The sequence below is a fragment of the Eubalaena glacialis genome, chromosome 19 (assembly GCF_028564815.1).
Source record: "Eubalaena glacialis isolate mEubGla1 chromosome 19, mEubGla1.1.hap2.+ XY, whole genome shotgun sequence".
Lineage (NCBI taxonomy): Eukaryota > Metazoa > Chordata > Mammalia > Artiodactyla > Balaenidae > Eubalaena > Eubalaena glacialis.
The window spans coordinates 11,139,022-11,162,867 of NC_083734.1; the positions used below are offsets into that span (position 1 = coordinate 11,139,022).

At 40.1% G+C, this 23,846-nt stretch overlaps 1 protein-coding gene across 2 annotated transcripts in view; it reads left to right on the plus strand.

Annotated features, from left to right (window-relative positions):
* Positions 1 to 2,131: 2,131 nt before the first annotated feature.
* RABEP1 (rabaptin, RAB GTPase binding effector protein 1) overlaps positions 2,132 to 23,846 on the plus strand; it is a 104,908-nt gene continuing 83,193 nt past the window's right edge. For both annotated transcript variants that reach the window (XM_061175483.1, XM_061175484.1), the window contains exon 1: positions 2,132 to 2,359. In XM_061175483.1, the coding sequence (XP_061031466.1) occupies positions 2,326 to 2,359 (34 nt within the window). In that variant the 5' untranslated portion in view covers positions 2,132 to 2,325. The remainder of the gene's footprint in view (positions 2,360 to 23,846) is intronic.

The following is a 23,846-nucleotide window of genomic DNA, read 5'->3' on the forward strand; positions in this document are numbered from 1 at the left end:
GTCATGACTTCTGTGATAGTGGTTCTCTTTCCATCTTTACAGTTTATCAACTATGTGTGCATGAGGTTTAGTTTTGCCTGTTTTGGAACTTTATATAAATGGAGTCATGCTGTATGTATTATTTTATAATTTACTTCTTTTTCTCAAAATTATGTTTGTGAGGTTCATCTCCATTGAATATGTAGCTGTAGTTTGTTCATTATTATTGCTGTAGCATATTCCATTGTATGAATATTTTAAAATTTATTTATCTATTCTGTTGATGAACACTTGGTTTATTTATTTATTGTATTATAAACTATGCCACCTTAGATATTCTTGTGTCTCCTGTGGCACATGTACAATGTAATTGATAAGCAATTATTACATGTGTTTAAATCTTATCTCCCAATTTCTTTCAAAATATAAGAATCATGTCTTTTACGCTTAATAAAGGCTTTGAGCACACACTAGTTTTCTTTAAAACATATGCCTAGGGGGTGGAATTCCTGGGTCTTAGGGTTTACCTAAAAATATGAAAATGTACATACCCCTGTGTGCTCCTATGTGATTTCCAAATTGCTTTTTCAACCACCTCCTTTGCATGGGGAGCTCTATGTGTTTAGATCAGCAGTCTGATCCTTTCTGAGTGACCTTGATCTTGAGGGCCTGGCTTCAAGTCCCAGATTATCAATGGCAATAAACATGCCTCTTACTCACTAGAAGGAGCCCCTTTTGTAGAAGGCATCAGCATCTGCTATCTTTATGGTCCCTGCCTTGTGTTGGTCATCACCAGAGAGAGGGTGCACTGGGCTGTCCTATCCTGGACAAAGGTCTCCATGTTCAGCATGGATCTGCTTATCCAGGAAAGTCATTTAATGGGGGATTGGGGAAGCCACCCTGCTTGCTCTATCAAAGGCATACCAGCCATTCGAATATATTAACTGCTTAAAAAACTCAAGTCTGTATATAGGTCCTTCCCTAATGTTAGCAGGGTTTGGGGCAAAAGTACAAACAGATGCAACACGTCTACCTAAATTATTTAAAATTATAAATCGCTCCAACTGTTAATCTTAATATATTCTATTCTATCTTGACAAACATGCATCTTTAATGACATGGAAGACCAGGTTCAAATTTAGAATTCCTGGACTCCTCAGATTTATGCACTTGAATGAGGTGCTGGTGGGAGCCCTGGCCCTGGCCCACCTGCCATCTTTTTCCATCTCTCTCTCCTGCACTAGGGATCTGTGTACACGGAAGCTCAAACGTCCATGTGATGTGCCCCCTGCCCCAAACACAGCTGCCCCTTAGCCACTTCTAGGGATCCCCAGACTCTGCCTTAGAGAAGATGGACCTGGGAAGAGCCCAGCCATTTGGGGAGGGAATTCTGGGGTCATAAATTGCCAGAACTTGGTCCTGAAGGAGAGACACAGACACCATGTGGGCATGTCCCCTAGAACCTGTGGAAGGAATGTGGACAGAGCTGGGGTAGAGGTGCGCCTCTAATGTATGGTGCCTATGCACAGGTGTAAGGGCGGTATTGTCTGCCTATCTCCCCTCTCCCCTCATGGGTGCAAGAACTGTCTGGCAGTATCCCCAGCACCTATCACGGTACCTGGCACTTAAAAGTCACATCCTATATAGGTGCTTAATGGAAAGTACGTCAGACACAGTTCCACACACTTCACTTCATTTAAACTTTTAATAGCCATTATACAGACGAAGGCTGTGAGGTTCAAAGAGGTTAAGTGACTCGCCCAAGGTCACACAGCTAAAACAGGCAGAGGCTGGATTTGCGCTCACTTCACCATCTAGCCTCCTCTCTCGCCCTTCTTTTTATTATTATTCTTTCTTTGCCTCTGTGCTGGGGCGGAGGGCCCGGAGCGGCCCCTGCAAAAGGCCGGGCCTTCGCCGCCGCCACTCTCCTCCTCTTCACTCTCCCCCTCCTCCCCTATTCAGCCTCCTCCTCCCCCACCCCACCCTACCCTACCGGCCGCGCTCCCGCAGCCGGCTCCGCTCCTCCTTCAGCCTCCCCCTCGCGCTGCGCTCCCCAACCCCTCGCGAAGCCCCGCCCCTCCCCTCAGGGGGACGTCACGTGCCGCCCCATCCCCCCGCGCCTGCGCGCTGCTTATTTCCCGCTGTCAGGATGAGGAGGCGGAGGTCGGCGCTCGGGTCCGTCTCTGCCCGCGGCTGTGGCGGCGCCGGTGGCTCCAGCCTTAGCGGTTCCTCCCTGGGCGGCGGCGGCGGCGGCTCGGTCGACGCCTCCTCCGCCAGCTGAGCCTGTGGGAGCCCGGGACGCCGCTTCGCCGCCCATCCCCGCTCCCCGAGGCCGGCCGCCCGGCCATGGCGCAGCCGGGCCCGGCTCCTCAGCCTGACGGTGAGTCGCCCACCATGGCTGGCGCGGCGGGCGCGGCCTGCCCGGCGCCGGCGTCGCGGGTAGACCTCCGGGCGGCGGGAAGGGCGCGCGCAGGCCCCGGGGGTGACCGTGCCGGGCGGAGGCGGGAGCGCGCGGGTTCCGGCGCCGGCTGCGCGCGAGGGCGGTGCGGGGGCCTGGGCGACCGTCGCTGGGGAGGGGGCGGGAGGTGCCGGCTTTAGCCCTGGCTTGGGTGGGGGTGGAGGGAGGGGCGTGAGGGGGCTGCGGGGGACCAGGCAGAAGCTGGGGAGCGTGGAGAGGGAGCTGCTGTGGGTAGCGGTGGGGCCGGCACGTGGGTTCTGCCCGTGGGGAGGATGGAAGTCAGGAACATGTGCTATATTCGTTAAAGAAAAAAAAAATTGCTTAGGTAGTGGTGATGTGCCCTCCCCACGCCCCGCCCCCCATCCATGCCACTGAGCGCTTTGAGCTCAGTTTTGTGGCGTGAAACTGGTTGGCATCAGTAGCTGGATTTAGTAGCGTTCTTTGAGAGGCATTGTGGCTTAATGGTAAGTGCTGGGGCCTGCGCGTCTGCAGGACCTGGAGCCTTCACTAACAAGCACTATGCAGATTTCTTAGCCTCTTTGAACTTGAGTATTCTTATGAAAAGAGGTAAATTCGTGCCTAATTCGTGCCTTTATATTTTACTTATAAAGGAGGCAACATGTATTATGTAAAGCGGTTAGTAGTATTAAGGCGGTTTTTGGGAATAATGAGAATGGTGAAGTCGAGGAAGCGTGTCTTTTATAGCAGTTATATCCAAGGAAGGAAAAAGAGCCCCATCCTAATTAGTCCCAGGTGGTTGTCAGTCCTTCATGACCTTCTGGGAAATTGGCTTAAGCTCTGCTTCGGAGATTGACCACGTGGTTCCAGGTTTTACTACCTGAAGTTATGTTTGGAAAGACTGTGCCTGGTCCTTGGCAAGGTACTGTGTATCTGGGCGAGAGGGTTCTTTCAGGTGAGTTTCTGTAATCAGCGTGTGTGCTTAGAATCTTTTAAGTGTGAATGGAATGTCGGGATTTGGTGCTGGGCCCACGGTAGGTGCTTAAAAACCTGCCTTTGCCTAGGGTTGTCTCTTAAAATAATCTTTCATGAAGACCTTACTCTCTTTTGTTGCCTTTGAGGAACCTGAAACAATGTTATCAGATTTTAATGCTAGCTGCTTTCTTGGAAGTGTGTTCCGAAGCCTGTTTGCCTCTAGTTTTAGGTTTTGTTAGTTGCCTAAGGAGACATGTCTGGTACCCACATCTGGAGTTGTGTAAGAATCTGGTTGCTGTTTCTGTTTCAGTAGGAAACTGAAGGAGAGGGAGGCATTCAGTAGGAGAAGGGAGGCGTTTCTGGCGGACTGTTAGAGGAAACGGGGATGTTTTCAGGCTACATTTTAATCCTCACCTTTTGCATTTGGTGTCAGGGAAGAAAACTTCCCTTTTCCACAAACACCTCTTTGTTTTTGCAGACAGAGGCAGAATAGAGAGAGCCCCAGTGGCTTCTGGTTCTGATCTGGAGTGGTAGGTATGCTTAGCTGGCAGCTGCCTTCTCTTGAGTTGCATGGAAACAAACGTCTAGGACGGCTCAGGTGACATGACAGTCTCGAAGCAAAATTCCCTGCCTCTTTGTAGATGTGAAATGGTCTTCCTTGTAAATAGGCAGAAGTGACTAAGCACTTGAAAGAGGCTAGGAAAAATTAGCTTTAGGAAATCTTGTATTCTTAGTACAGGTTTATTCCCTATTTTTCAAATCCTGTGACCGTGGGATGAGATTTAGTTTGCATAGTTTGCAGTATTTATTTTCAGTTAGTGTAGTAAATGAGCAGCCACAGCTACTGTTTACAAAAGGAGAGAGAATTCGGTGTATTTGAACGCTTTGTATCAGTGTCTTCTTAGAAGTTCATCTTGGAGATTTAATTTTTCTCTTTGGCTGAACTGAACATAGATCACTTCTTAACACTTTAGCTTTAAGCACGCTTGAATTTCCTAGCCCTGCTGATATTAAAAAAAACAAAAACAACCAAACAATTGCAGAATTCTTTTGAGTTAAACTGGCAGTAAAAGATAACTTTTACTTCTTGACTTTAATCTAGCTTTTATCCCATTTTATTTATTTATTTGGCCACGCTGCGTGGCTTGTGTGATCTTAATTCCCTGAGAACCCAGGCCCTCAGCAGTTAGAGCGCAGAGTCCTAACCATTGGACCTCCAGGGAATTCCCAGGTATCCCATTTTAGAGGCAGTTTTATTTTACGTTGACATTGTTTTCTTTTCCTTCTTTGACATAGGTTTATTTTCCATGGAGATATCGTAGATTAAGAAAAAAATTCATTTGTGTGTAAATCGACAAGGTAAAATGTAATAATTTTCTTTTAATTCTTCTTAATTTCTTTTGTAAGTTTTTCAAAAACTATTTTTTTGATCATGCATCTTAGTTTACTCATTTAGAACAAAGGTAACTTTAATAGTCCAACAAATTTCAGCTTATTATTTCATTTTACCTTGATAATTCAAAGACTATATAGAATATAAAATTTTTAAAATTTTAATATTTTTAAATCTAAGTTAAACTCTATCTTAGAAGCATTTGCTCTGATTTTACTTCATTTCTTTTTTATTTAAAAACACTGTATTCTAAAATCCTTCCATTAAAAAAGTGTGGCTGTTAAGAAGTATATCTCCTCCCATCTCCCAAAGGAAACCAATGTTAAGTTTTCTATCTTTCTTGACTTTTTTCTATAGTTACACAGACATGCTACCTTTTCCCCCTGAAATGGACATGCTTTACATACATAGGTCTGCAACTTGTCTATTTTGCTTATAAATGTTAGCTATAATTATCATATACTTGTAAATGGTTATGTGGCCATATAATGTGCTATAGACACTGCATGCATTATCTCAGGAAATCTTCTTATCAGTGAGGTGGGTACTATTATAATATTGTTCCTGTTTTATTGATGAGGAAACTGAAGCACAGAGAAGTTAAAAGTGCCTAGAGTTACATAGCTAGAAGTGAGGGGAGCCAGGATTCAAATCCAGGTCACCTGATGCCAGAGCCCTCGATCTGTTTACTAGATCGTGGACTACTTTCCAGTTCAATGTTACAGATCTACCTCATTCTTGTTAAAGAATGTTCTGTCACATGCATGTACCACATGATTTATTTGCCTGTATCTTTATTGATGCTTTAATTTTTTCATTATAAGCAGTTCTGTAATAAATATTCTTGTACATATTTTTCAGGCACTTTGGCTTTTACTTCTGTAAGACTATGAATTAAAAGGCATGAGCTCTGAGTGAATTAAATTTTAATAGCTATTGCTAGCTTACTCTCAAAAAGTATCAATTTACATACCTGCCAATAGTATATGAGAGGGTGGATTTCCTCTACACTCTTAAAAACCCTGGATAATGTCAGTTGTTTTAAATTTGTATCTTCTGATAGACAAAAAAAAAAAAAAAAAAGGTATTCTTCAGTTAACAAATGTTTGTGTGCCTAGTCTAGGCCAAGCCTTATGCTAGGCCCTAGGAAATAAAATGACGAAGAAACCCAAATGCATTTCCTGTTCCTAGGTAGTGAATCAGAAGGCCGTTAATTAGATAATCCCACAGACAAGTACAAAACTGCTCAACAAATATAAGTGTGTACTATTTGCCAGGCACAATTCTTGGTATTTGGCATACATCAGTGGGCAACACAGATAATAAATAACCCTGCCCTAGTGTGGGAGAAACAGATATTAAACAACAAACATAAGCAAATCATATGGATTGTTAGGTGATAAGTGCTATGGAAAAAAAAAATAGAGCAGGGTAAAAGGAAGGGGGATAAGCTGGTTTTAAATAGGGTGGTCAGAGTAGTCTTATTGCATAGATGACATTTGACCAGAGACTTGAAGGTGATAGAAGAGGTAATATGAGGATATCTGGAGGAAGAGTGTTCCAGACATAGGGATCAATTCTTGCAAATGCTTTAGGGAAGGAATGTGTCTGGCATGTTTGAGGGATGGCATGGAGGTCAGTGTGGCTAGAATGAAATTATTGGGGCAGTGGGTGGAAGGAGGTGGGAGAGGAAGGGAGAAGAGAGCAGTAGAATATGAGGTGAAAGGTAATGGGGTGGTGGTAGGTCTTCTGGGCTCTAGAAGCATTGCAAAGATTGGCTTTCACTATGGGGAATCATTAAAAATGTTTTGAGCAGAGGAGTGATGTGATCTGACTTACATTTAAAAAAAAAAAACCAAACCACTCTGGTTGGTAGATTGGCAGTAGAGTAAAGGAAGGCAAGGGAGGCATTAATCCAGGAAAAAGATGATGAGGCTGAGACCAAGGTGCATTGGTGGAGGTTATATTTCGAAGGCATGGCCAACAGGATTTGGATTAGATATGGGATGCAAAAGAGAGAGGAGTCAAGGATCATTCAGAGGTTTTTGGGCTGAGCAGCTGTGAGAGGTACACAATGCTATAATTGAGGGATTTGACCCAGTTAGTTAGTCCAGGAAAGGTTTCTGAGGAAGTGGTCCTAGAGCTGAGATCCAGTGGATGAGCAGGAGTCCCTTTTTTGGAAGAAGCAGGATGAGTAAGATGACTGAAGAAAGGTAAGTGTGCCTGGGTAGAGATAATGAGAGGGTCAAATAGGTATAGGCTGGCCTGAGTGGGCTTTAGCGTTAGAGCTCTAAGGGAAGCCATTGAAGGGTTTTAAGCAAGTAGGTAAAATGATGGCTTTTTAATTTGTACTTTCCTGATAGTAATTATATATATTTATTTTTTCTTTTGTTGTGCAGAAAGCTTTAATTTTTATGTAGACCTGACCACTTTTAAAAAAAATATTTATTTTTATTTGGTTGTGCCAGGTCTTAGTTGTGGCATGTGGGCTCCTTAGTTGCAGCTCGTGGGCTCCTTAGTTGTGGCATGCATGTGGGATCTAGTTCCTCAGCCAGGGATCGAACCCGGGCCCCCTGCATTGGGAGCGTGGAGTCTTAACCACTGTGCCACCAGGGAAGTCCCTTGACCATTTTAAAAAATTTATGGTTTCTGGGTTTCTTAGGAAGACCTCTTTTTATTAAAAAAAACAAAAAACAAAAAAAACCCCAACAACAACGAAAACATCTCATTTTCAACACTTTTATAGTTTCGTCTCTTATATTTAGTACTTTAGACTATCTGGAATTTATTTATTTTTAAATTTAACGGGTAAAGTTTAATATAAAGAATTATTAACTAAACAGGAGATTACCCAAGAGAAAAAGAAAACCCTAAAGAATACAGGAATAGTAGATATAGGGAGCAACTACTGCCTCTAGGACTAAGACAGAGCACCTAGGGAAGGAACAGATCTTCAAGAGGCTGCTCCCAAACTGAAATCCAGACTTTGTTGGAGAGGGTACAGCTGTGGCCCTCTGAAGGGCAGTGATCATTGAGGGACCACGTCTGTAGAACTTCCTGGAAAGCTGCTTTCTGGCTTGCTGGGGGAAGCTGCCTACATCTGGAATTTATTTTTGATGTGATATAGTGTTCTAACTTTATTTTTCTTCCAAGTGGATAAAGCCAATTTTTTTAAAAAAAATATTTATTTATTTATTTTTGGCTGCGTTGGGTCTTCGTTGCTGCGCACGGGCTTTCTCTAGATGTGGTGAGCGGGGGCTATTCTTCGTTGCAGTGCGTGGGCTTCTCACTGCGGTGGCTTCTCTTGTTGCTGAGCATGGGCTCTAGGCACACCGGCTTCAGTAGTTGTGGCTCGCGGGCTCTAGAGCGCAGGCTCAGTAGTTGTGGCGCACGGGCTTAGTTGCTCCGCGGCATGTGAGATCTTCCCGGATCAGAGCTCGAACCCGTGTCCCCTGCATTGGCAGGTGGATTCTTAACCACTGTGCCACCAGGAAAGCCCAAGCCAATTGTTTTAACACCATTTATTCAATAATCTATATATTTGGTTTGTTTATTATTACTTGATAAATCTCCCAACTACTAAACTTGATCAGAAACACAAAAGCCCTGAGCTTACCCCACAGTCTGGCTAACACAGTCTCACTAACACAGAGTAACACAGTCTGTCCCAACACACAATAGCCTGGGATTGTGTAATAATCCTTTAATTTGTATGTCTTACCTGACTACCTGTGGATGGAACTGCCTTTGACTCTTAAGGGCTCTGATTTCTAAAACATCTTGAGTACATCATATACTAGGTTTTTATTCAGTGAAATTTCATGTGCTCTTTTTGTATAATCAGTCATTACATTGAGTTTAGTCTTCATAGGAATATTTAGTAAACAATTGTTCTGTTTATTTTTGTGTAGGACAGCTGTGTCAGGTAATGCGGAAGGGCTGTAGAAATGAACGAGATATAGTTCTGATTTCAGGAATTTTATGATCTAGTGGAGGGAATGGGCCTTAGGCACACTAATGTGAAATGAGGAGGTGCCTAGTGATAGTAGATAGTTCTCTGTTGGATCACAGGGGAAACGTACTACAAGTAGAACAGGGAGAGCTATGAAGGAAGGTGCCTTTGTTCAGTTTTCTCATTAGATACTTGAATCTCTTCCAAGTGGTAGACTGATTTCTGTTTGAATGCCTCTGGAGAGAGAAGGAACTCACTACATCCTAGTTTTGACTAGTTTTAATGTTTTGGTTATCCTTTAATTAAGTGGAAATTTGCCTCACCATTACTTTTACCCACTGCAGATGTATTTAACCTATAGAGAGTAGTAGATATAGAGACATATCCCTGAAAAGAATCCTAAAGACTATCTTCCCTCATTTTAGAGATCAGAAAATTAAGGACTAAAGAAGCAGAAGTGACTTGCATTGTAGCAGAGCCAACACTAGAATTTAGGAGTAGAGTGGGGTTGTTGCCTGTCTTCTGGTCACTGCTTCTGTTTATGTAGAATGAACTTTCTCTAGGTGCGTCATTATGACATTGCTAGAAAGGAATCATAGAAAGGATGTAACTTGATTACAGTCAGAACGCATGAGACTTTTTTTTTTTTAATATTTATTTATTTATTTGCCTGCGCTGGGTGTTAGTTGTGGCATGTGGGATCTTGGTTGCCGCATGCGGGATCTTTTAGTTGTGGCATGTGGGCTCTTAGTTGCGGCATGCAGGATCCAGTTCCGTGACCAGTGATCGAACCCCGGCCCCCTGCATTGGGAGCCTGGAGTCTTAACCACTGGACCACCAGGGGAGTCCTGAGACTTTCTTGATAATTATTTATTTTTCAATAATTGTAGATGCTGGAGGAACTGCCCCTGAGAAGGGAGAACCTGAAGTTATCAAGGAGAAAATAAATATGGACTAGATCTCTGAGGAATTAAGAGCAGATAAGATGCATCAAGAGCTTGAGTGTCAGGAGGAGAGACAGGGATCTCATCCTCCAAAACAGAAGGGAAAAAGGAAAGGATGTGTGAGAAAGAAAGGTAGAGAAAACTCTTGAGGTAGAAGAGAAACTGACTAAATGTTAAGTGTAGTCTCCATTCTTTTATTCATTTATTCAACATATGTGATTTGAGTATGAACTACGAACAAGGTAGACAAGGTGCCTGTCCTCATGGAAGTTGTTGTTTCGCAACCTTTATTACAGATAAGATTGTTTATACTTGGTTGGGTTCCTCATCTTAAGCACAGAACACAGAAAATAATTTGGCTATGTTCCCAGTTATCCTAAAGGTGATATAACCAGTACCATTTTAGATGCACAGGAGAGAAGTTAATTCATTATGTACATTGAATACCTTAGGCATTAGTATTTAACTGTCATGGAACCTGGGTTGAGAAAGGCTGTTAGAATAATAAGTACAGGGTATGATTGGGTCCTTGTTGTGGGAAATCCAATGGGGTGGGGGTGGGGGAACCATGATGTGGGTTACTATTCCATCGGTTAAGTGTATGAAAAATCAATACAAACTTAATAGTTACCATTTAGTCCCAAATTGATGTCTACTTGATTGCTTTCTCTAAGCTCCTGCTATATTTATTATTTATAAATAAACTGCTGCTGCCCACCTGGCCTCCCCCCCCCCCATCTAGATCTTATATCCCCAGCTTTCTTAGCTACTATGGAATAGAGTCTGCCTGACACTACTTCTGTCTTTCATTTTATTGTGAACCTAGTAAGCCTCAGTAGACAGTTACAGAAGGGCCATTAACAGGTTAGATCCATCTCTATTGCAAAAATTTGTTCTGCATTCACTCCTAACAGATGAAATCCAGTCTTCCTAGAACATGGCCACTTTTTGTGGTAACTGTATTAGTAAATTCTTAATTTTGTTGGGCTGAAATCACTTCCCTACAACTTCTACACCATGGTTCTGGCCTCGTGAATGAGTCAAAATTAGTCTATTTTCTCTTCCACACGAGGGGTCTTCAGATATTTAAAGAGCTTGCTTCCATCTTGGCAGTTCCTCATGTGAGGATTCTATACCCTCTCCATTCTTTGCAGCTTCCTTTGCTTGGCTAGCCAGATGTTCTAGTACCATGTGGTTTGCTAGTGCTCTTCCTAAAATGGTGTCCCTAATATTAGTGGAATATTCCAGATACGGAATCTACGTGACTCGTGCAACAAACAGCAAAGATGTTCTTTTTTGATCAAAACTCTCAACTCTTTTTAAAGTATGCTAACGTTCCCTCAAATTTGTTTTATTTCTCTGTATCATATGAGTTCATAATAAAATGGAAGCTGTGATTTATTGAGGTGTTATATGCCTTGCACTGTGCTGTGTATTTTTTTAAATTAGAGTAGTTTTATTTTCATAGCAAAATTGAACAAAGTACAGAGAGTTTCCTTATACCCCCTCCCTGTCAGACTCCCCGACCATCAACATTCCACACCAGTGTGGTACATTTTTAAACAATCGATGAACCTGCACATCATTATCAACCAAAGTTCATCATTTACATTAGTGTTCACTCTTGGTGTTGTACATTCTGTGGGTTTGGACAAACATGCAATGCATCTATCCATTGACCATTGTAATATCATACAGAACAGTTTCACTGCCTTAGAAATGCCGTGTTCTACCTCCTCATCCCTCTTTTCCCCTGAATGCTTGGTAAACACTGATCTTTTTACTGTCTCCATGGTTTCTGCCTTTTCCAGAATGTTATATAGTTGGAATCATACAGTTACATAGCCTTTTCAGATTGGCTTCTTTCACTTAGTAATATACACTTAAGGTTTCTTCATGTCTTTTTGTGGCTTGGTAGCCCATTTCTTTTTTTAGCACTGATTAATATTTCATTGTCTAGATGTACCAGTTATTCAGTTATTGAAGAACATCATGATTGCTTCCAAGTTTTAGCAGTTATGAATAAATTACTATAATGCAGATTTCTGTGTGGATCTAAGTTTTCCACTCATTTGGCTAAATATTAAGGAGTGTGATTGCTGGATCATATGGTAAGAGTACGTTGAAGTGGCTGTACCATTTTGCATTCCCACCAGCCACAAATGAGCATTCCTGTTGTTCCACTTTTTCCAGCATTTGGGAAGTGTCTGTGTTTTGGATTTTAGCCATTCTAGTAGATGTGTAGTGGTATCTCATTGTTTTAATTAGCAATTCCCTAAAGACAGATGATGTTGAGGTTATTCATTATCTGTATATCTTCTTTTGTGAGGTGTCTGTTCAGAATTTTTGCTTAACTTTTAATGAGGTTGTTAATTTTCTTATTGTTTAGTTTTAAAAGTGCATTGTATATTTTGGATAACTGGACTTTATCAGATATGTCTTTTGCAAGTATTTTCTCCAAATCTGTGGCTTGTCTTTGCTCTTGACAGTGTTTTTCACAAACAAAAGTTTTAAATTTAATGAAATCCAACTTATAATTATTTCTTTCATAGATCGTACCTTTGGTGCAATATCTAAAAAGTCATTGCCATAACCCAAGGTCATCTAGATTTTCTATTCTGTTTCGCTCTAGGAGTTTCATAGTTTTGCATTTTACATTTAGGTCTGTAACTCATTTTGAGTTATTTTTTTGTAAAGGGTGTAATGTCTGTAGCTAGATTTTTTTCTTTCTTTTATTTTTGCATGTGGATATCCAGTTGTTCCAGCACCATCATTTGTTGAAAAGACTGTCCTTTCTCCATTGAATTGCCTGTCCTTCTTTGTCACAGATCAGTGGACTATATTCGTGTGGATCTAGTCCTAGGCTCACCGTTCTGTTCCATTTATGTATTTGTTTATTCTTTCATGGATGTGATTTTAAATTTCTTAATTAAAAAAATTTTTTGCATCAAAAATAACAAATGTTTGTTAAAAATTTATAAATGTATAATATGAAGGGAAAAGTCCGTATAAGCTCATAAGCTCACCCCTCGGAGATAAACACTGACAAAGGTCTGGTAGATATTTTTCTGGTTTTTTAAAAAGAAATGTGTATTCTGATGGTTTAAAAGTGGAATCATGCTATATACGCTCTTCTCAACCTTCCTTTTTCTTTACTTTGTTTTTGATATAGATAATGTCATCATTTTTGAAATAGATCATTTTTGTGGCTGCATAATATAGGTACACTATAATTTTTTAAAGTCCCCATTGATGAATATTTGTGCCGTTATTATAAAACTTCAGCTAATATCCTTGTATCTGTCTTCACATGCTCATGTGAGTGTTTTTGTGTTATAAATTCCTTGAACCAAAATTACTGAGTCAAAGAATATGAATGTTTAAAAATTTAATGGCGGGACCTCTCTTGTGGTCCAGTGGGTAAGACTCCACTCTCCCAATGTAGGGGGTCTGGCTTCGATCCCTGCTCAGGGAATTAGATCCTGCGTGCATGCCTCAACCAAGAGTCCGAATGCCATAACTAAAGATCTCGCGTGCTGCAACTAAGACCCGGCTCAGCCAAAATAAATAAGTAAACATTTAAAAATTTAATGGCAAATGTCAAATTCTTTTTCAGAAAGGTTGGACAATTTACAGGCTCACCATCAGGGTATAAGAGAGCTTATAGCTCCTTAATTTAAGAAATTGTTTACATATGGGGAAGTTGACCTCTTTATCATGTGTGTAGCACATGTAGCAAAAATTTCCCCCATTTTGTTTTTAAATTTTGAGATGTGTTGGCGTATGGGTTTATCAGTTTTTTCCTTAATGGCTTCTAGGTTTCCTTCTACCTCTTTGTCTATGTTACCTTCTAGTATTTATTTTTAAATGTTTGATCACTTTGGAATTTATTTTGATGTAAGGACTGAGATAGGAATCTAGCTTTTACTACTATTTATTTTCAAATGGCTAGCCAGATATTATTGCACCATGTAGTGATTAATCCATTTTTCTCCGTTGATTTTGAAATGCCACCATTTATTATATGCTAAATATCCCGGAATACCTGAGTCCATTTTTGAATAGTATTGTGTTTGATTGATTTATCTGTTCTGGTGTTATACCCATAGTTAAAATGACTTTTTTCTGTACTTTCTAATGTTTTAATATTTTAAAGAGCCAGGAACCCTTCATTATTTATTTTCTAGAATTTTCCTGAACTATTCTTAGGTATTTACTCATTCAGATAAAATTTGGAATGATCACATTAAGTCTGCCCACCATGCTCCCCTCTCCTGCCCCCTTCCCACCCCTCACCCCCCCAGAAAAAAAGACCTTAAAAGAAACCCTCATTGATTTAGTTATAAACTAAGGAGAAAGGTGTATCTTTAACAAGCATCTTTAAAGTGCCGTAAAGCACTTTAAGTGCATTAATTATTTAATCCTCTGAATTCTTTAAGGTTGGTATTATCCCTATTTCACAATGAGGAAATGAAAGTTTAGTAAATTGCTCAGGATCCAGGTTCCCATGACTGTTTTCATTCCACCCACTATCTCTCAGGTCAGTTTTATTTAAGTAAACTCTCAGATCATTAAAAAAGGGGCAAAGTTAAAACAAAACCCCAAGTTGTGTGTGTGTTTTTTTTTTTTTTAAACCATAAAGTACAAAGAAAGTATAAAGAAAACTGGACTTACTCATAATTCTATCCTTTGGAATATTTTGTCATTTTAGTGGATTTCTGGCCATGTTTTATATCAACAAATAAAATTTTTAACCAGTTGATCATATTGCACATGTGGTTTTGTATTCTATTTTTATTTTAATTATGATGTAAAATTTTTCTGTGTTGTTAAGTTTTTCAGAAAACGTTGGTTTTAAAAGTCTAATTTATCATATATTTGTTATATATTAAGTTATAAAAATAACTTAATTATTTTTCTATTACTGCCTATTTGATTATTTGTAAGATCTTGCTATTAGTAAATAATTCTACAGGAGACATCTTTGGACATTAGTCTTTTTTTTTTTTTTTTTAATTTTTATTTATTTATTTAAATATGGCTGTGTTGGGTCTTCGTTTCTGTGCGAGGGCTTTCTCTAGTTGCGGCAAGTGGGGGCCACTCTTCATCGCGGTGCGCGGGCCTCTCACTGTCGCGGCCTCTTGTTGCGGAGCACAGGCTCCAGACGCGTAGGCTCAGTAGCTGTGGCTCACGGGCCTAGTTGCTCCGCGGCATGTGGGATCTTCCCAGACCAGGGCTCGAACCCGTGTGCCCGGTATTGGCAGGCAGATTCTTAACCACTGCGCCACCATGGAAGTCCCTGGACATTAGTCTTTGATGTCATCTTTGATTATTTCCCAGAGAGTTCTGGATCAAAAAGTATGAGGTTTTGATATATTTATATATTGCTGAATTGCTTTCCAGATATCTCGTTCTAGTTTACATTTCTGCCATTAGTGCTGATGTCTTTTAGTGTTACCTCTCCCTTGTTAACATTAAGTATAGACTTAATTATTACCAATAGCATAGGCAAAGTGGTATCTTATTGCTGTTTTAAGTTTCTAAATGCAACCTATAACAGCAATAAGATACCATTTTGGTGGGTGTGATTAGGCTTTAAAAAATGTATTGACCATTTGTTTTCTTTGTGCATTGCCTCTTCATGTCCTTTCCCATTTTCTTATTAATTTATAAATATCTTTATTTCATGGACATTGGCCTTTGTCTTTTATTTGTTACAGATATTGTCCAAGTTTATTCTTTCTCTTATTGCTAACATATGGTATAGAGAAGCCTAAGAATTCTTTTGAACAAACTTGATAATGCTTTGATACCTTTAAAGACCTGCTTTATCTCAATATCAATTAGATATCCACTTATACTTTCTTTGTTTTTTGTTTTTTTCTGAAATTGTTGGCCTTTTTTTTTTTTCAATCTCATTTGAATTTTTAAGTTGTTTCTGTATGAGCTGTTTGTCAAGTTAGGACTTCCATATCTTTTATTAAGTCATTCATTTTCTTTCTGTAAGCAGTTATTTTATAATTTTAGATAAAATTAATACTACCTATTGGAAACAATTTAGAAAATGTAGAAAAGCATAAAAAAAATTACCCAAAGATAATATCCATTCACTTATTGATATGTTATCTTTCCAGGGTTTTTATATGTATATTAATTATTTATTTTTTATTTTTTGGGCTGCATTGGGTCTTAGCTGCAGCATGCGGGATCTTCGTTGAGGTATGCGGGATCTTTCATTGCAGCATGCAGACTTCTCTAGTTGTGGCGTGTGGGTTTTCTCTTCTCTAGTTGTGGTGCGCGGCCTCCAGAGCACGTGGGCTCTGTAGTTTGTGGCACGTGGGCTCTCTAGTGGAGGTGTGTGAGCTCAGTAGTTGTGGCGTGTGAGCTTAGTTGCCCCACGGTGTGTGGGATCCTAGTTCCGCGACCAGGGATTGAACCCGTGTCCCCTGCATTGGAAGGTGGATTCTTTACCACTGGGCCACCAGGGAAGTCCCTATATGTATATTAAAATATATGAAAAAAGCTCTTAAAAGTTCAATGAAAATTCTAATATTTTTATAGGATGTTGTTCCCGCTTAAATTAAGTAATAAATGTTATTTTTAATGACTGCATAGTAATCCATTGTATGGATTCCATAACATGATTAACTAGGTCTCTCTTGGTATATATTTAAATTTTTTTTCCTATTGCAGTTAACACTGTAGTAAACATCCTGCTACATATACCTCTAAATATTTGTGCAAATACTTACCTTAATAACCTGTGAAACAACTAATAAGGATTTATGTACATTTAAATTTTGATACTTCTGATATATATACATTTTGATGTATTCTTTCGTATCAGGAATACCTCTCATAGCAATTGGAAATGCAATCCCTAGTGGCTTAAACAAGTAAAGGGTTTTTTTGTGTGTAACAAGTTTAGAAGTAAAGTGTTCCAAGGTTGGTTCAGTTGTTCAAGAATGTCCAAGATCCAAGTTCCTTCTATTTTTTTCTTTCTTTTAAAAAAATATTTATTTATTTGGCTGCGCTGGGTCTTAGTTGCAGCATGTGGGATCTTTAGTTGTGGCATGCGGGATCTAGTTCCCTGACCAGGGATCAAACCTGGGCGCCCTGCATTGGGAGCACAGAATCTTAACTGCTGGACCACCAGGGAAGTCCTCCTTCTATTTTCTATTTTCCTCCAATGTGAGCCTGTTTGCACACATCTTTATTAGTTTTTACTTGCAGATTCACTTCTGATTTTCTCTTGGGAGTATTTATTCCTTTAAATCTTTTAGTATTTTCTTTCTTTTTTCTTTTAGTATTTTCTTAGTTCTCTTTGTTGGGTTTTCTGTTTTAGGCACATAGATCATCCATATATTGGGCATTCTTTGTTTCTCATAGCTGTTTCCTCTTTCATTGCTTTACTTTTTTTCCTTTTCTTTGTAATTCATTGAGATTATTTCAGGTCTTTTTGATCTCTAACAGAATTGATTAATGGATTTCCTAATGTTGGGACAGATTTTGTATACTTGAGGTAAACTCAGCTTGTTTGTGATGGATTGTTCTAGTATGTATCTAGATTAGGTTTGCTAATGTTTTAACTTTTTTTTTTTTGCAAAATTACATTCATAACTGAGATTGGCCTATAGTTTTACATTTTGGTACTACCTTGGGTTTTGGTACCTTGATTATACTAGCCTAGTAAAATAAATTCAGAAACATTCCATCTTTTATTATGCTGAAGGCATTTTAAATAGCATAGGACAAATTTATTCCTTGTAGATTTGATAGAATTTGTTACGGTCTCTTTCGAAAAAGTTTCATCTTGAAACTTGTATAGATACCTCATAATTTGGGGGGTCATTTTTCTATTGTTAGACATTTGCTTGTTGCTAACGTTTTGGAATTCTGATACTTAAAGAAGTCAACATTCTTGCAATTAAATCTTTTTTTTTTTTTTTTTTGGCTGCATTGGGTCTTTGTTGCTGCACGTGGGCTTTCTCTAGTTGCGGTGAGCAGGGGCTACTCTTTCATTGAGGTGCACAGGCTTCTCATTTGCGGTGCTTTCTCTTGTTGTGGAGCATGGGCTCTGGGGGCGTGAGGTTCAGTAGTTGCAGCACGTGGGCTCAGTAGTTGTGGCATGCGGGCTTAGTTGCTCTGCGGCATGTGGGATCTTCCTGGACCAGGGATCAATCCCGTGTCCCCTGCATTGGCAGGTGGATTCTTAACCACAGCGCCACCAGGGAGGTCCTGCAACTAAATCTTCATGCATACTCATTATTATTACTTCTTTAGGATATATTCTTGGCAGTGGAATTGCTTGCTTGAAAAGTATACAGAATTTTAAGACTTTTGCTGTTGATTACTACATAGTTATCTGTCTTGAAATATACCCTGGATTTGTTTTAATCAGGTATGGTAAGGTGACAGAATTTTAGGATTAGAAGGGACTTTTTTTTTTAATTGAAGTATAGTTGATTTACAGTGTTGTGTCAATTTCTGCTGTACAGCAAAGTGATTCATATATATATATTCTTTTTCATATTCTTTCCCATTATGGTTTTTAAAAAAATATTTATTTGGTTGCACTGGGTCTTAGTTGTGGTAGGCGGGCTCTTTAGTTGTGGCTCGCCAGCTCCTTAGTTGCCACATGTGGGCTCCTTAGTTGTGGTTCATGGGCCCCTTAGCTGTGGCATGCGAACTCTTAGTTGTGGCATGCGTGTGGGATCTAGTTCCCTGACCAGGGACCAAACCCGGGCCCCTGCATTGGGAGCACAGAGTCCTAACCATTGTGCCACCAGGGAAGTCCCCCCATTATGGTTTATCACAGGATATTGAATATAGTTCCTTGTACTCTACAGTGGGAAGTTGTTGTTTATCAGTTCTATATATAATAGTTTGCATCTGCTAACCCCAAACTCCCAATCCGTGCATCTCCCACCCTGCTCCCTCTTGGCAACCACAAGTCTGTTCTCTATGTCTGTGAGTCTGTTTCTGTTTCATAGATAAGTTCATTTGTGTCATGTTTTTTTTTTTTTTAATTTTTATTTATTTATTTATTTTTGGCTGCGTTGGGTTTTCGTTGCTGCACACAGGCTTTCTCTAGTTGCGGCGAGCAGGGGCTACTCTTCAATGCGGTGCGTGGGCTTCTCATTGTGTTGGCTTCTCTTTGTTGCAGAGCATGGGCTCTAGGCATGCGGGCTTCAGTAGTTGTGGCATGCGGGCTCAGTAGTTGTAGCTCACAGGCTCTAGAGCGCAGGCTCAGTAGTTGTGGCGCACGGGCTTAGTTGCTCCGTGGCATGTGGGATCTTCCCGGACCAGGGCTTGAACCCGTGTCCCCTGCATTGGCAGGCGGATTCTTAACCACTGTGCCACCAGGGAAGTCCCTGTGTCATGCTTTAGATTCCATGTATAAGTGATATCATATGGTATTTGTCTTTCTCTTTCTGACTTACTTCACTTAGCATGATAATCTATAGTTGCATCCATGTTGCTGCAAATGGCATTATTTCATTTTTTTTTATGGCTGAGTAGTATTCCATTGTATATGTACCACATCTTGATCCATTCATCTGTTGATGGACATTTAGGTTGTTTCCATGCCTTGGCTATTGTGAAAAGTGCTGCCATGAACATAGGGGTGTATGTATTTCTTTGAATTTTAGTTTTGTCCGGATATATGCCCAGGAGTGGGATTGCTGGATCATATGGAAGCTTTGTTTTTAGTTGTTTTTTTTTTAAATTAATTAATTTGTCTATTTTATTTTTGGGTCTTTGTTGCTGCACATGGGCTTTCTTTAGTGGCGGTGAGTGGGCTTCTCATTGCAGTGGCTCGTTGCGGAGCACAGGCTCTAGGCTCACGGGCTTCAGTAGTTGTGGCATGCAGGCTCAGTAGTTGTGGCTCATGGGCTCTAGAGTGCAGTCTCAGTAGTTGTGGCACATGGGCTTAGTTGCTCCACGGCATGTGGGATCTTCCCGGACCAGGGCTCGAACCCATGACCCCTGCATTGGCAGGCGGATTCTTAACCACTGCGCCACCAGGGAAGCCCCTAATGTTTTTAGTTTTTTGAGGAACCTCCATACTATTTTCCATAGTGGCCGCACCAACTTACATTCCCACCGACAGTGTAGGAGGGTTCCCTTTTCTCCACACCCTCTCCAGCATTTGTTATTTGTAGACTTTTTAATGATGGCTATGCTGACCAGTATGAGGTGGTACCTCATTGTAGATTTGATTTGTGTTTCTCTAATAATTAGTGATGTTGAGCATCTTTTCATGTGCCTTTTGGCTATCTGTATGTCTTCTTTGGAGAAGTATCTATTTAGTTCTTCTGCCCATTTTTCGATTGGGTTGTTCGTTTTTTGTTGTTGAGTTGTATGAGCTGTTTGTATATTTTGGAAATTAAGCCTTTGTCAGTTGTATCATTTGCAAATATTTACTCCCATTCCATAGGTTGCCTTTTGGTTTTGTTTATGGTTTCCTTTTGGAAGGGACTTTTTACCTGTCTTCTAGTGTGTCACTTTGTATCTGAAGTTCTCAACCCTCCCTATCAGTTTATAACAGATTTCTTACCTTTGTCACTATTGACATTTTGCACTGGATTATTCTTTGTTGTGTATGACTGTCCTGTACATTGTAGGATGTTAAATAAGCAGCATCTTTGGCCCCTACCCACTAGATGCCAGTGCTCTTACCTACCCCCCCCCACCCCCAGTTGTGACAACCAAAAACGTCTCCAGACATTGCCAAATATCCTCTGGGGAGCAAAATCACCTCCAGTTGAGAGCCACTGGTTTATAACAAAATGCTTTAGAATGCACCTTTACCATTCTGATAAAGTTATACAAATGACTTAGAAAAAACAAACCCTAACAGTATAATGCCTTTAGTGTGAAGGAAAATAACTTATAATTAAGTATATATATTTCAACATGTAAATTAACGTGTGACTAAATAAAAGAGCCACCCCTAGAAGGTGGTATTACACTTGTTTATAAGTCCTATATTAATCACTATTAAATACTTATAGTCACAGGGAAATCTTTCTAGTCCATGGCAGGTCAGTGTTTGAACCCAGCTGTGCCACTTCCTAGCGGTGCAACAATAGGCATTTTACTTAATTTCTCAGAATGTTTTCTCACCTATAACTGGGGATGGTATGCCTACTTTATGGTTTATTTTGAAAATTTAATGAGCCAGTGTATAAAATAACTTGCCTAAGAGCTATATGTAAATTATTTAATTCTTGCTACAACCCTAGAAGGTAGTACTATTCTAGTCCCCATTTTTACAGGTAGAGAGAAGGAACCAGTTTATAATTGGCAGAGCTGGGATTCAGACATTAATCCCAGAGCCTGTGCTTTCAACTATTATGCTGTACGGCTTCCCATATAATACCTGATGAACAGGGGATACTTAACTCTTAGCTCCTGTTATTTAATTCTTTTTTCTAGCTTTGAGAGACATCCCCCCCACCGCCCCCCTCCCCGTGTCATTAACATCAGCGCTCTCTCCTGGAAATTTTTTTACCTACTGGTTTCTCATTTCCCCTTCAGGGACATACAGTTGATCTTCTTTATCCACACTTAGGATAACTATTTATCAAAATTCTGATGCCTCTCTATGTATGACTTTGATATTTCTGAAAAGCTCATAAATAATGCATTCAACTTTCCTTATAAATAAAATATAATGCTTGTCTTTTTATTATTTATGAAGAACTTTTTTTCTGATAAATAACTTCTAATATCAGCTGTGTAGTTATATTGTAGTCTTTTTATAACACAAGTGTAAGGAGATAAGAAATTACATCTACATTTTAGGTTTTCCATGTTACAATGAAGGACAGCGTGTACATAGGGAATTTGATTTGTTTTACAGTATAATCAAACATGGTTCTAAGAGGTATCATATGTTGTGTTAGGCTTGACTTTTTCCTATGTAAACGATTAAAAAAAAATCTTCAGAATATTCTGAGCAAATTTTCATTTTATTTTAATGGAATTGGTAACCAGAAATAATTAAATTTTTAATTAATAGTTCTCCACTGTGAATTGTATGTGTGAATATGTATAATGCCCCTTTATATGGAATGGTGGAGGGATGGTTTTACAGGTACATTATTTTTTAAGATTGATTTATTTATTTTTATTGCTTGATTGGTTGCTACGTTGGGTCTTTGTTTCTGTGCTAGGGCTTTTCTCTAGTTGCGGCAAGCGGGGGCCACCCTTCATCGCAGTGTGCAGGCCTCTCACTATCGTGGCCTCTCTTGTTGCAGAGCACAGGCTCCAGACGCACAGGCTCAGTAGTTGTGGCTCACGGGCCTAGTTGCTCCGTGGCATGTGGGATCCTCCCAGACCAGGGCTCGAACCCGTGTCCCCTGCATTAGCAGGCGGATTCTCAACCACTGCGCCACGAGGGAAGCCCAGGTACATTATTTTTCAGCTGATTTAGACTTAAGCCCTCAAACACAGAAATGGTAAGACTTAAAGAAAAAAAAAAAAAAAAAGAACAAACTTAGTCTTTTATATGGAATTTTTTAAACACTTGAAAAGTAAAGAGATTAGTATGTAGATCCACCACCCTCTCTCTATGTATCATGATTATCAATGCATGGCCGGTCTTGTTTCACCTATAGCCCTCTCCTCACCTCCCCTCCTGGATTTTTTTTGTTTTTTTTGTTTTTTAATTAATTAATTTATTTACTTATGGCTGCATTGGGCCTTTGTTGCTGCACGTTGCTTTCTCTAGTTGGTCGAGCAGGGGCTACTCTTCGTTGCGGTGCGTGGGCTTCTCATTGCGGTGGCTTCTCTTGTTGCGGAGCACAGGCTCTAGGCGTGCGGGCTTCAGTAGTTGTGGCTTGCGGGCTCCAGTAGTTGTGGCTCACAGGCTTAGTTGCTCTGTGGCATGTGGGATCTTCCCGGACCAGGGATTGAACACGGGTCCCCTCCATTGGCAGGCAGATTCTTAACCACTGCACCACCAGGGAGGTTCCCCCTCCTGGATTTTTATTTATTTATTTGTTTGTTTGTTTATTTGTTTATTTATTTGTTCATTTATTTATTTATTTATGGCTGTGTTGGGTCTTCGTTTCTGTGCGAGGGCTTTTCTCTAGTTGTGGCAAGCAGGGGCCACTCTTCATTGCGGTGCGCGGGCCTTTCACTCTCGTGGCCTTTCTTGTTGTGGAGCACAGGCTCCAGACGCGCAGGCTCAGTAGTTGTGGCTCACGGGCCTAGTTGCTCCGCGGCATGTGGGATCTTCCCAGACCAGGGCTCGAACCTGTGTCCCCTGCATTGGCAGGCAGATTCTCAACCACCGCGCCACCAGGGAAGCCCCCCCTCCTGGATTTTTAATAGCAAAACTCAGACATTAGATGATTTCATTTGGAAACATTTTAGTATGTATGTAAACATAAGATGCAGTACTACTATATCACCTAAAAACAGTAACAGTAATTCTTTAGTGTTTCTGAATATCTAGTCAGTGTGGAAATTTCCTCAGTTGTCTCAACTTAAAAAAAAAATTGTTTGTTCAAATCAGGATCCAAAATAAAAGCCATCCTTAAGATTGGTTGGTGTGTCCTGTCTGTTTTTTTCCCTTACAATTTGTCTGTTGAAGAAATCCACCCTGTAGATTGTTCACACCTGGAATTTCCTAATTGCATCCATGTGGTGTTGGTCTCCATATTCTTCTGCCTTCTGTGTTTCCTCTAAATTGGTAGTTTGATCTAAAGTAGTGATTAGGTCCAGGTTTTTGTTTGTTTGAAATATGGTTTTATGTGTTATATTTTTTTGTGGTGGTTTTGTTTTGCTTTTTAAAAGAATATTTCAAAGTGGTAGAGTGTACCTCTATCAGGAGGCTCATAATGTCTGGTTGTCTCTTTTTGAGATGTTAGGACTGTTGATCATTGCCTAGATTTCTCCATTCATTAGGGTTTGTAAAATAGCAAGTTATTAGCTGGAATAGTTCTGTAAAGAAAAATTCTCCTTGTATATTTTGCTACCTTAAGGTGTAGGAAATGGAGAATAAATGCTTACTAGTTTTCTCTTTGGTTACCAGTTTTCAAAATAATGACTTGGTTGCCTAGAACCCTTCAAAGGTAACCAATCAGGTTTTTTTTTCCTTCATATATCATCAAGAACACATGGATTTAAATAATGTATACGTTTTACTTCATTGTAGTTACTGATTATATTAGT